This window comes from Scyliorhinus torazame, chromosome 4 (assembly GCF_047496885.1).
Source record: "Scyliorhinus torazame isolate Kashiwa2021f chromosome 4, sScyTor2.1, whole genome shotgun sequence".
NCBI lineage: Eukaryota > Metazoa > Chordata > Chondrichthyes > Carcharhiniformes > Scyliorhinidae > Scyliorhinus > Scyliorhinus torazame.
The window spans coordinates 164,976,844-164,989,797 of NC_092710.1; the positions used below are offsets into that span (position 1 = coordinate 164,976,844).

General features: G+C 45.8%; 1 protein-coding gene across 1 annotated transcript in view; it reads left to right on the top strand.

Moving 5' to 3' along the window:
* The window catches only part of LOC140411668 (adhesion G protein-coupled receptor F5-like), a 92,592-nt gene that overhangs the window by 48,004 nt on the left and 31,634 nt on the right, over nucleotides 1-12,954 (top strand). Inside the window, exon 6 of the mRNA XM_072500691.1 lies at nucleotides 571-744. Coding sequence (XP_072356792.1) covers nucleotides 571-744 — 174 coding nt within the window. The remainder of the gene's footprint in view (nucleotides 1-570; nucleotides 745-12,954) is intronic.

Below are 12,954 nucleotides of genomic sequence, written 5' to 3' on the forward strand. Positions count from 1 at the left end.
AAAGACAATTCACAATGCTTAACAGAGCCACCCCTCCACCTGTTCTTAACTTCCTATCCTTCAGAAAGGTCACATATTCTTCTGTATTCAGGTCCCAATCTATGTCATCCCGGAGCTATGCCTCTGTAATAGCTTTCAGATTGTACTTATTAATTTCTATTTGCACTATCGGTTCATCTGCCTTGTTTTAAATGTTATGTGCATTCAGACACAGTTTTGTCCTTTTATTATTTCTGTAGCATCTAGTCTTATCTGTTGATTTTGCTCTCCATCTCTCAGATAATCAAAACCAGTCCAGGAAATCACATGGGCCAAGTGTTACCAATAAAAAGACTGTATGAAACATGACGAGGGTGAATTTCCATGGAACTTTTCCAAGTTGTCTGCTGATTTCTTCCAAGCCTTCCTTCCACATTTGGAAAGCCACAGCTTTCCATGTTACAGGATGGGAAGCCTCCTCTTTGGCAATTTACTACCAGAGAGTATGTCTGGGATAATTAGTAAGAATCCTTCTTTTCCAATATATTAACATTGTTTTTTCTTCGAAATCTTTTATATTATTATCTCCAGGTCATTCAGAACACAACTGAATTAACAAAAAATATTGCCCATTTTGTTGGGAAATTAGCCAACATTTCAATATTGAAAGACATTTCAACACCTGGAAACCTCATCGCCACAGTTGACATCATCAAGATTTTTGCATCAGTGACAGAAGCTTCTCTTAACCAGACCGTAATGGAGGTAAGAAATAATCATGGTGTTGATTAAAAGTCAAAATGCCCAAATATGTCAATTATTGTTGAAATTCGTTGAAAAGGGTACCAACATTATTTTGTGGAGGACCATTGGTTCTGCTATATCAACCTTAAAACTAATGTTCTTCTTTTACTCATCAACATGATCATTTTTCTCGTGACTTCCTATGATAGTGGGAGGCAAAGGATTGTAGTACTAATTTGCTGAGACCCTTTACTGTCTACCCAGATAATATGTGGAATGTAGCACAACATGCGGAATGTACCACAGCTGCACTTCAGCCTTGAAAACACTAAAGTGGCTACATTTCCTGCGTAGGCTTTCCACCAGCAAATATTGCATAGCTGTATGACAAATAGAAAAGCAGTATATTGCTCTAGGCTTGAAAGACATGCAGCAGGTAACAGTCCCAGAATCAATGTTAATATTCTTCTTTTTTGACAAGTGCTATATAGGCTCAGGAAACCCAAGGTATCAAAGGAACTTTGCAAAAATGACTTTAATGTTTGTAACCTGCTTTGGCTGTCTACTCTTAAAGTGAATGTCAAATACCAACAGCTATTCTAAACATGAATTTTTAATGCAGCAACAGGTAGCACAGGGTGGCATGGCCCACATTGGTTAGCATTGTTGCTTCACACCTCTAGGGTCCCAAGTTCAATTCCCAGTTTGGGTCACTGCCTGTACGGAGTCTACACGTTCTCCCCGTGTCTGCGTGGGTTTCCTCCGGGTGCTCCGGTTTCCTCCCACAGTCCAAAGATGTGCAGGTTAGGTGAATTGGCCATGCTAAATTGCTCTGAGTGTCCAAAAAGGTTAGGTGGGGTTACTGGGTTACAGGTATAGGATGGAAGTGTGGGCTTAAGTGGGGTGCTCTTTCCAAGGGCCAGTGCAAACTCGATGGGCCGAATGGTCTCCTTCTGCACTGTAAATCCTATGAATTCCAAGTACTTACCACTACCACTCAAAGAGCATCAATGAAGCAGAATTTTAAGTCGTCTGGTCAGGATTAATAAAATATGTACATTTAAACATAATTTCATAGCGATGCATTCTTAGTCTTCACCAGTTGGATGTTAATCTGGCAGAATGGTTCTCCTGCACATAATTATGTCAGCTCGATTTTTATTCTATACATACAAGGAGCAGGATTAGGCTATTCAACCGCTCGAGCCGGTGCAGCATTTAATAAGGCCATGGTGGATCTGATGCGAGCCTCAGTAGGACAGTGGTTAGCACTGTTGCTTGACAGCGTCAGTGACCCGGGTTCGATTCCCGACTTGAGTCACAGACTCTGCGGAGTCTGCACCTTCTCCCTTTGTCTGCGTGGGTTTCCTCTATGTGCTCTGGTTTCCTCCCATAAGTCCGAAAGACGTGCTTGTTAGGTGAATTGGACATTCTGAATTCTCCCTCATTGTACACAAACAGGTGTTGTAGTGCGGCAGCTAAGGGATTTTCACAGTAACTTCATTGCAGTGTTAATGTAAGCCTACTTGTAACATTAATAATATTATCTACATTGTGCCTGAAGAGATGGTGTGAGGGGGAGGGTTTCAGATTCCTGGGACATTGGGACCTCTTCTGGAAGAGGTAGGACCAGTGCAAACAGGATGGGTTGCAACTGGGCAGGGCCGGGACTGATGTCCGAGGGGGAGTATTTGCTGGAGTGGCTGTGGAAGGTTTAAACTAAAAAGGCAGGGGGATGGGAACCGATGCAAGGAGTCAGAGGAGGGGGAATCAAGGACAAAAACACAAGACAGACAGGGGGATATGAAAAGTAATTGGCAGATAAACCAAGGGCTGAATTCAAACAGGGCCATAGTGAAAAATGTTGTGAGCAGGACAGATAATGGTGAAAAGGCAGGCCTAAGGCTTTGTGCCTTAATGCATGGAGGATTTGAAATAAACTGGATGAATTAATCATGCAAACAGATATGATATAGTCAGGATTATGGTGACATGGCTGCAGGGAGACCAAGGATGGGAACTGAAGATCCAGGGTAATAAGGTTTTAGGAAGAACAGGCAAAAAGGAAAAGGCGGTGGAGTTGCTTTGCTGGTTAATACAATAGTGAGGAACGATATTAGCTCTGATGATCCAGAATCTGTATGGGTAGAGCTGAAAAACACCAAGGAGCAAAAAACATTCATAGGGGTGGTATATAAACTCCAAAACAGTTGCGATGTTGTTGGGAATGGCATTAAACAGGAAATTAGAGATGCCTGTTATCAAGGACCATCTGTAATTACAGGTGATTTTAATCCTCATATAGATTGGGAAAAATCATTTTTGTCACAAAGAAGCAGAGGAGAAATTCTTGGTGTGTATATGGATAGTTTTCTGGACCGATACGATGAGGACTCAATTTGAGGACAGGCTAGACAGGGTATTGTGCAATGAGAAAGGAATCACAGGAAATCTAGTTGTGCCAGACTCCTTGGGGATGAGTAATTTGGACATTCTCCCTCTGTGTTCTCAAACAGTAGGGGCTTTTCACAGTAACATCATTGCAATGTAAGCCTACTTGTGACAATAAAGATTATTAAAGATTATTATTATTATAACATGTCAGAAATTTTCATCAAGGTGGAGAGTGACATAGTTGGTTCTGAGACTAGGGTCCTGATTCCTAATAAAGAAAACTACGACGATATGAGGCGTGAGTTGGCTATGATGGATTGGGAAACATTACTGAACAGGATGATGGTGGATAGGCAATGGCAAACATTCACGGATGTTTGTGTACTGCAACAACTGTTTATTCCTGTCTATTCTCTGTAGCAATTAGAAAAGGGGCCAAACAATGGCTTACAAGGAAAATTAGAGATAGCATTTGTTCCAAGGAAGAAGCATACAAATTGGCCAAGAAAAACAACAGACCTGAGGATTGGGAATAGTTTAGAATTCAGCAAAGGAATACCAAGGGATTGATTAAGAAGAGGAAAATAGAGTACAAGAGCAAGCTTGCGGGTAACATTAAAACTAACAGTAAAGGTTTCTATAGATATGTGAAGAGAAAAAGATTGGTGAAGACAAATGTAAGTCCCTTACAGTTAGAAACAGTGGAATTTATAATGGGGAACAAAGAAATGGCTGACCAACAAATATAAAATTTGGTTCTGCCTTCACAAAGAAGTACACAAATAATTTACCTGAAACATTGAGGAACACAGGGTTTAGTGAGAGGAAGGGATTGAAGGAGTTCAGTATTGTAGAGAAATGGTGATGGGATTGAAGACCAATAAATCCACAGGGCCTGATAATCTGCACCCCAGAGTACTTAAGGAAATGTCCTTTGAAATATTGGATGGCGGTCATCATCCTGGATTCTATGGTCTCTGGAACAAATCCTACAGATTGGAGAATGGCTAATGTAACCCCATCATTTAAAAACAGATGTAGAGAGAAAACAGGGAATAAGTGATCAGTAAACCTGACGTTGTTCATGGGGAAAGTTCTAGAAAATCCATTGTCAAAGATTCTATAGCAGAGCACTTGAAAAACAGTGGCAGCGTCATGCTTGACAAATCTACTGGAATTCATTGAGGATGAATTCACAACTGGAAGAATTGATGAGGGGGGGACAGTGGATGTGGTTTATTGGACTAGTATCCTCGTACACCAGTCTAAAGGTAAGCACACAGTTGCGGGAGGTAGTAAGAAGGCAAATGGTATGTTGACTTCGTAGCGAAAGGTTTAGAGTGCATCAGTAGGGATGTCTTGCTGCAATTATACAGGGCCTTGGTGAGGCCACAAGTGGAATATTGTGTGCCATTTTGGTCTCCTTATCTGAGGAAGGATGTTCTTGCTCTAGAGGGAGTGCAGAGAAGGTTTACCAGACTGATTCCTGGGATTGCAGGATTGACTTGTGAGGAGAGTTTGAGTTGATTTGGATTGTATTCACTGGAGTTCAGAAGAATGAGGGGTTTGTGATGATTTTTTTGACGTGAACCTCCCGCGGATTCTCCGTTCGAGCCGGCACTTAGCAGGAATGGAGAATCCCACCCTGTATGCTTTCAAAAAGCAGTTAGATATCGCACTTGGGGCGAAGGGGATCAAAGGATATGAGGGAAGGCGAGATCAGATTATTGAGTTGGATAATCAGTCATGATCATAATAAATGGTGGAGCAAGCTCGAAGAGCTGAATGACCTCCTCCTACTATTTTCTATGTCTATCACCCCCTTACTTAGCAAGAATATACAAACATTCCATTAGACGTTCGCCTCATTATCAGTGCATAAGAAAAACCCTTGGACCACAAAAACATGCAGAGCACAATTCCCACTGTTACAGTACTATTGTACCCACAAATACCCACAAGTATTGACTTTGTTGGAGTACACGAGGTCAGTGGGAAGACAGCCAGCAGATTCCTGCATTATTGCACCTCAGATGTTCGCCTGCTCCACTATCGCTTTCCCATACGATTCATGGACCCTTCCAGTCTCCTTACAAAGGCCGCTCATGTTAGAATTTATTTTTTAAATTGAACGTATGTGCAAGATTCCATACAGATGAGGGCAGTAGGAACTTCCAGCATATGGAACCCTTGCTTTCAACCTTAGCTCTTCCATTAATTTCAAGAGCAAACCCAGTTGAGAGTTGTATCAAGCTCAGACCTTTCATTGAGCTATTCAGGGTAACCAAGGAAACTCAGCCTGTACTCATTTTGATTACTGTGCATAAAAAACCATTTGAGTCATTTACAAGAGCATGAAGACCTCCTAGAACAGCTATTCAGTTTATTAATAAGCTTGACAAAAAATTAAAATTGAAAGCAAAATACAACAAAATATTGACTGAAAACTACATTTACCTACTTTAGTTAACAGAAGTCATTTAATCAGAGAGTAGTACTTAAATAGACCATGGGCGCGATTTAGCGGGCCTGTTCGACAAGGGCACAAATCCCGTTAAGGCGCTGAATCCCGCGAGAGGGCCATAATGGGATTTGCACGGGCGAGATCTCTGTTTGATATCTTCCCTGACTCCTGCCAGTGACGTAACACAAAGCTGATTTCCATGAATTTAAATGTATTTATATATCATTAAAATGCCTAACGCCGTTACTTCCGGCCCCATTAAATGCTCCCCCCATGACATCACACTGGCAGGAATAACTATTGCTTTTTGAAAACGAACGCCAGTTTTGATGACCATGCCAGAGGCGCTGGGATAAGTATACCCCAGACATGGCTTCCTCCTGGCACCCTGCAGTGCCACCAGTCAGTGGCAAGCTGACAGTGACAACCTGACAGTGCCAGGTTGGAAGTAACAGATCGGCAGTGCTAGGTTGACAATGCCAGGGGCGGGCTTTTTGGAGACACCCAATGGGGGGTGGTTCCCCTTTTCTGTTGGGGGAACAATTGTTGATGCGGGGGGGCTTCTGCCAGCATTTGGATGAGGGCGCCGGGACTATAAATGGATGGTGGGCATGGAGACAGTGAGGAGGGGATGCCCCTATGTCGGCGGAGCTGGATGCCAGGTCACCCTGATGCTTGCGTGGTGTGGGTGGGGTGTCTGGATCTTTGAGTGGTAGGTGGGATATCCCGTTGCACGCGAGGATTCAGGCTATTCCCCTTGTCCCCTGGGGGTCCCGATGGAGGCGGGGTCTGGATGCCCATAGGTGGGGTCCCGATATCTGGGGAGGGTAGCGGGGACCTTTCACTTTGAGACCTGGCGGCCTTTTCCTTTGACTGAGTGCGAGTCAATCTGATGAGAAAACCTAGCTGGGTTTCTGGAGAGAAACACATGGGGCGGATTCTCCATTTCAGAGACTATGGGCTGGATCCTCCGATTCTGAGACTAAGTGCTGACGCCAGCGTGGTAACTGTGGCGTTTTATGACGGCAAAATCGGCGCCGAACTCTCACTGGTTCCGGGACCGATAAGGGGCTAGCAGCGTCGCTGGGTAAAACCCTCAGCTCCCGTGCCAAAAACAGGCAGAGAATGGTTGGGTCCGTGGCCGCGGATGTGCACATCAACAACCTGCAGCGGCCGCACCGTACATCATGGCGCCGGCCTGTGCAGACCCGATCTGCCAAATTCGGCCCCAGAGGCCAACCCCTGGCCTCCCCCTGGACACCCTCCACCAGTTCCCCCTGCCCTCGCGGAAGCCCCCCCCCCCGGCTCCCGGCTGTGTGGTGGCGCTGCACACAGTCTGTGGCCGCCACGCTGGGTTTCCAACCACTCAGACCACATGTCAACCGCACGGTCTGGAACTTGTCCCATCGGGGTCGGGAGGGCATTCTGATGACCCTCCAACGATGTGCCAGTTTCGAGGGGGCTGAGACTCGAAAACCAGCGTCAAACCACGCCGTCCCTGATTTGGACGTCACAAGGGATTCTCCGCCCTATTGCCGATTACAATATCGGCATCGGGCAATGGAGAATCCCCCTTTAAATGCTAATGCCGGGACTGAATCACAGGTGTGCTTCGACCCCGATAGCAGCGCCAGTCAAGGAGCAATTCAGGACATACTAATGAGCCAGCACCAGCATCACGTGGAACCAGTGCAATTCCAACGCACGCCGGCATGTGATTCACTCCATTCAGGATTGGCACCTGAGAGCCTAAAATGCTGCAGTCGCATATAAGCACTCCACTCGCCGCACACTCTCATTCCAACCAAGAAGATGCCACCATGAAGAGCAGCCCTGAGATTCGCAGATGGTGGGGACCCTGCTGGATGCCATGGTGGAGAGACTGGACATCCCTAACCTCGGGTTGGGAAGGAGGCTGCCATCCGCTGACGTTAACCGGGCTTGGGCGGAGGTGACAGAGGCCGTGAGCACTGTGGGCCCCACCATCTAGACTGGGCAGCTGCATGGCCTCCTCAGGGTGGCCAGGGTGAGTCACCACAACCACTGTGCCCCTGGCACCAACCCCCATCCCACACACCCATTGCGCCTCCCCTTCCTAGAAGGTGATCGAATCCCACCCACCGCCAGTCCACATGCACTCTACCCCACACCACATGCCAACATCCATACCGCCCACCATGGCTGGTGTGGTATTATCATAACTATCAGCTTTACAAGGGTTAATGTAGTATCAAGAATAGCCACTAGAGGGATACAACTATATAAAGCAGTTATGCTAGACCAGGCATTGTCAAACACGGGGGCGCGACCTGCAGGTGGGTCGCGGCGGGTGTCGAGAGGGTCGTGGAGCTGTCCATCAAGGCGCTCATGATCGCGCAAATCCGTGCGCAACAGCCGCAGCAGCTAGCTGTTAATAACGCTGGCTGCAAGCGGCCTTCAAAATGGCCACAAAAATGTAAAAGAAATGCGGCCGCACTGCGCATGCGTGCCAGATCATCGGCGCGCATGTGCAAAACTATGTTTTTGTTTTACAAGTTCGGGGGGGTTTTATTTATTTTATTCATTAAAAAAAATTTTTTTTTTTACAAGTTCGGGGGGGGGGGGGGGGGTTGTATTTGATAAAATTTTACTGGAAAAAATGCAGAATTTTGGACAGTTGGAAACTCCATACTTTCCGACACCGGAAGGCTTCCCCTTCATCCAACAGGTTCCATTGGAGGAGCGATAACGAGGGCCAAAGGGACCCAAAACCATTTCCTCCATTTTTGTCAGCAGCAAACAAGGTAAGAGAAAATGGTGGGTTGCGCAGGTCGTCCAGGCGTGGGTCGCGAAGGTTGGCCGGCATGGGTCGGGAAGGTCGGCCGGGTTGGGTCCCGAAGGTTGGCCGGTTGGTAAAAATGGGTCCCTGGAAAAAAGGTTTGAAGAACACTGTGCTAGACCTTAGGGGAGGAGTGTATGCAGGAGACAGTTAGTGAAGGTCATAAGAGCAGTTAGTGTGCTAAGGTTAGATTATAGTTCATACCAATAGTGAGATAAGCAGTAGATGAGTGTAGTTGGATGTTAGTGATCAATTCTGTATTCTAAAAGACTAAGTTTGAGTTTACAAAACCAGTTTAGTAGTGTAAATAAAATTATAGCTTTGTTTAAGTAAAAACTAGACTGTGGTCTTTGTGAAACACTATGCCAACTATCCTAAATATGCAAAATAAAGAAGATCACGTGGTACCAGGGACCTATTCCTTGAAAGAAACAGTAATTAGATTAGAATAGAATAGCATTTGAGATTGAAAAAAGCAATCCAGAAGCTACAACTCAGAAAAAAGTCTATAGTAAAGACTGATCAGAAGATGGAAGGTCTCAAGAAGCCTGACCACTTCAAGGCACACGGTAAACTATGCCAGAACTGGGTTTTCTTTAAGCAACAGCTTGAAGTCATTATTTCAGCCTCCGTGCTAGAAAATGCATCAGACCAATTTAAAATAGCACTCCTACTAAATTTGGCTGGATCGCAAGCTTTGGAGCTATTCAATTCATTTGAATTCAGTACAGATGAGGACAAAATTAAATACAGCATGGTGCTCCAAAAGTTTGACAGACACTGTAAGAAACAGGTGATTGAGACCTATGAGCGCTACATGGTTCAGAAAAGGCTGAAACTTAGGGGAGAATCAATGGATTCCTTTGTCACCGCTCTCAAGCTCCAAACGCAGTCCTGTAATTTTGCCTCAGCCTTCTAGTCTATGCTGTGGGACCAAGTTGTGTTGGGAATAAACGATGAACGGTTGCATGAGAAAATGTTGAGAAAACCAGTGTTGTTGATTTAAGACACTATAAATATGTCTAAGGGTAGCGAACAGGCATCGAGCGAATATTCTGAATTTGTGGCTAAGGAAAACAGCGCAAAATTGATAAACATGGCTGACGCCATTTATGCTGTATCGCAGCAAAAAAAACTGCATATCGTGGTCGGTGGCCATTTTGAAAGTGACGTCACGAGCGTGATGGCGGACACAGGCTGTGGACACACCCACAGTCATAAAAATTGTCCAGCAAGAGGGTAACATTGTTCCAATTGTGGCAAACTGAACCACTTTGCAGCACAGTGTCGTTTATTAGCAACTGTTCCAGTAATCAAATTTAACAGTCTTATCGTGATGACAGATAGAACATAGAACAATACAGCGCAGTACAGGCCCTTCAGCCCTCAATGTTGCACCGAAACAAAAGCCATCTAACCTACACTATGCCATTATCATCCATATGTTTATCCAATAAACTTTTAAATGCCCTCAATGTTGGCGAGTTCACTACTGTAGCAGGTAGGGCATTCCACGGCCTCACTACTCTTTGCGTAAAGAACCTACCTCTGACCTCTGTCCTATATCTATTACCCCTCAGTTTAAAGCTATGTCCCCTCGTGCCAGCCATTTCCATCCACGGGAGAAGGCTCTCACTGTCCACCCTATCCAACCCCCTGATCATTTTGTATGCCTCTATTAAGTCTCCTCTTAACCTTCTTCTCTCCAACGAAAACAACCTCAAGTCCATCAGCCTTTCCTCATAAGATTTTCCCTCCATACCAGGCAACATCCTGGTAAATCTCCTCTGCACCCGCTCCAAAGCCTCCACGTCCTTCCTATAATGCGGTGACCAGAACTGTATGCAATACTCCAAATGCGGCCGTACCAGAGTTCTGTACAGCTGCAACATGACCTCCTGACTCCGGAACTCAATCCCTCTACCAATAAAGGCCAACACTCCATAGGCCTTCTTCACAACCCTATCAACCTGGGTGGCAACTTTCAGGGATCTATGTACATGGACACCTAGATCCCTCTGCTCATCCACACTTCCAAGAACTTTACCATTAGCCAAATATTCCGCATTCCTGTTATTCCTTCCAAAGTGAATCACCTCACACTTCTCTACATTAAACTCCATTTGCCACCTCTCAGCCCAGCTCTGCAGCATATCTATATCTCTCTGTAACCTGCTACATCCTTCCACACTATCGACAACACCACCGACTTTAGTATCGTCTGCAAATTTACTCACCCACCCTTCTGCGCCTTCCTCTAGGTCATTGATAAAAATGACAAACAGCAACGGCCCCAGAACAGATCCTTGTGGTACTTCACTTGTAACTGAACTCCATTCTGAACATTTCCCATCAACCACCACCCTCTGTCTTCTTTCAGCTAGCCAATTTCTGATCCACATCTCTAAATCACCCTCAATCCCCAGCCTCCGTATTTTCTGCAATAGCCTACCGTGGGGAACCTTATCAAACGCTTTGCTGAAATCCATATACACCACATCAACTGCTCTACCCTCGTCTACCTGTTCAGTTACCTTCTCAAAGAACTCGATAAGGTTTGTGAGGCATGACCTACCCTTCACAAAGCCATGCTGACTATCCCTGATCATATTATTCCTATCTGGATGGATCCAAAGTGTGCAAAGTGCAGAGAAAAAAATCCAAAATCATAGAGGATAGAGAGGATTGCTCACCATATTCACTTTCGGATACCTTCATGATCGAAGCTGTTACTAAGATTGATATACTGGATCGAGAAGAAAGACCAGTAAAAGCACTCTCAAAGATAATAAAGGATGGACTGTCTCACTTGAAAGAAATGGAGAATTGATCCCATTCAAGATAGATACAGGAGCGCATGCAAATATTATCACGCACCGATTTTTGAAGCAAGCCATCAGAAAGCCACTGATAAAGCAGTCTGCCTGTAGGCTCACAGATTACAATAGTAACATGATAGCTACAAAGGGGTCATGCTGTCTCATTGTGAAGAATGGGAAAATTGAGATACTCACCGACTTTGAGGTGATAGATGGTGAGAAATCTTCATTGATTTGTATTGATGCTTGTGAAAGATTGCACCTAATTGAAAGAATTCACACAACCAGTACTTCAGATGAAACAGATGAAGAGTCCTGGGAAGAGTTAGGTGATATGAATGACCTCTCCTAAGCTACTACTGTTGCTGAAATGTCAGAAAACAGGGCAACTACTGATGTTGAAATATCAGAACCCGAGTTAGTCTGAATAGTGGAATCGCAAGCTCATTTAATTTCTGAGATACTACCAGAATCTGATTGCAAACTACAGACCATAAAAGCCAAAACTGAAAAGGACTTGACGCTCCAGAAGGTAAAACAATACCAGTCCTAGGAACAAAGTGGGCATGGATTTATTTAATTTCCAGGGTCATGGCCAGTTGATAGTCAAAGACTATTACTCAACTTTCCAGAGGTGATGTTGAAAGATTCGATTGCCAGATCAGTGATAAAGGCAACAAAATTGATTTTTGCACACCGTGGTATACCGCTTAACGTCTCTGACAATGGTCCGTGTTTCTTGAGTTGGGAGTGGACACAGTTTACAGAGCAATATAATTTCAACTATGTGACACTGGCCCATGTTATCCTCAGTCTAACGGGAAAGCAGAGAAAGGAGTAGGGCTAATTAAGAAGTTATTCCGCCAAGTGAGAGAAGATGGTCAAGACGGGCCATTAGCGTTGTTAGCATACCGAGCAACACCGTTTTCGACTCTGACACTTTGCTCTCCACACCGCACCCCTGTCCCCATCAGTGTCTGGCACCAGATGGCCTCTAACCTCCCCACCCGCCCTGCCCATGGCTGGTGCTACCCATTCCTGCGGTACTCTCGGTGGCTCCTGTCCTGTGCCCTCATGTGGGGTCTACTGTGGGGATACTCCTTGTGATACCCCGCCAGCAGGGTGGCACCAGATGGAAGTGGGCGCAGTGCGCCACCGACCGGCACCATGCTTGATGGCACGCGGGCGGGCAAGTCCCAAGGTGGGGCTCCGCCAGGAGGGTGATCTCCTGTTGGGACCGTAGCTGTGGTGTGCTGTGGGTCCTTTGTGCGGCGCACTGGTTGTGCCTACTTGTCTGGGGCAGGATGGATGGGGGAAGGGGAGCACAGCAGGCAGGTTTGTGGGATGGGCTAGCTGAGGGTGTCACTGGCGATACGTCTACCCTGCGAGAGGCAGTGTTCCAGGAAGAGCACCGCCAACCATGGTGCATGCGTCCGCTGGTTGAGGCCTGCTCCCGGCTCCGCTGCTGCCCCTGCAGTGGGTTGGCTGGGATCTCTGGGCTCCTGGGAGAGTGGTTTGGGGTGTGGGCACCAATATGGCCGATGGTGCTCTGCACATTTATGGGACACAGTGGGAGATCAGTGTGCCCTGACAGATGCCCCCAGGCCAGTGACATGACAGGCAGACAACCGGTGCGCCTTTGGTAACTTAGCTTACCCCCTCTCTCTCCTTCATTGGCCACTGTGCCTGTTTCCTGATTTTAATTACCACAAGTGAACCCTGCCATCGTTGCTTCC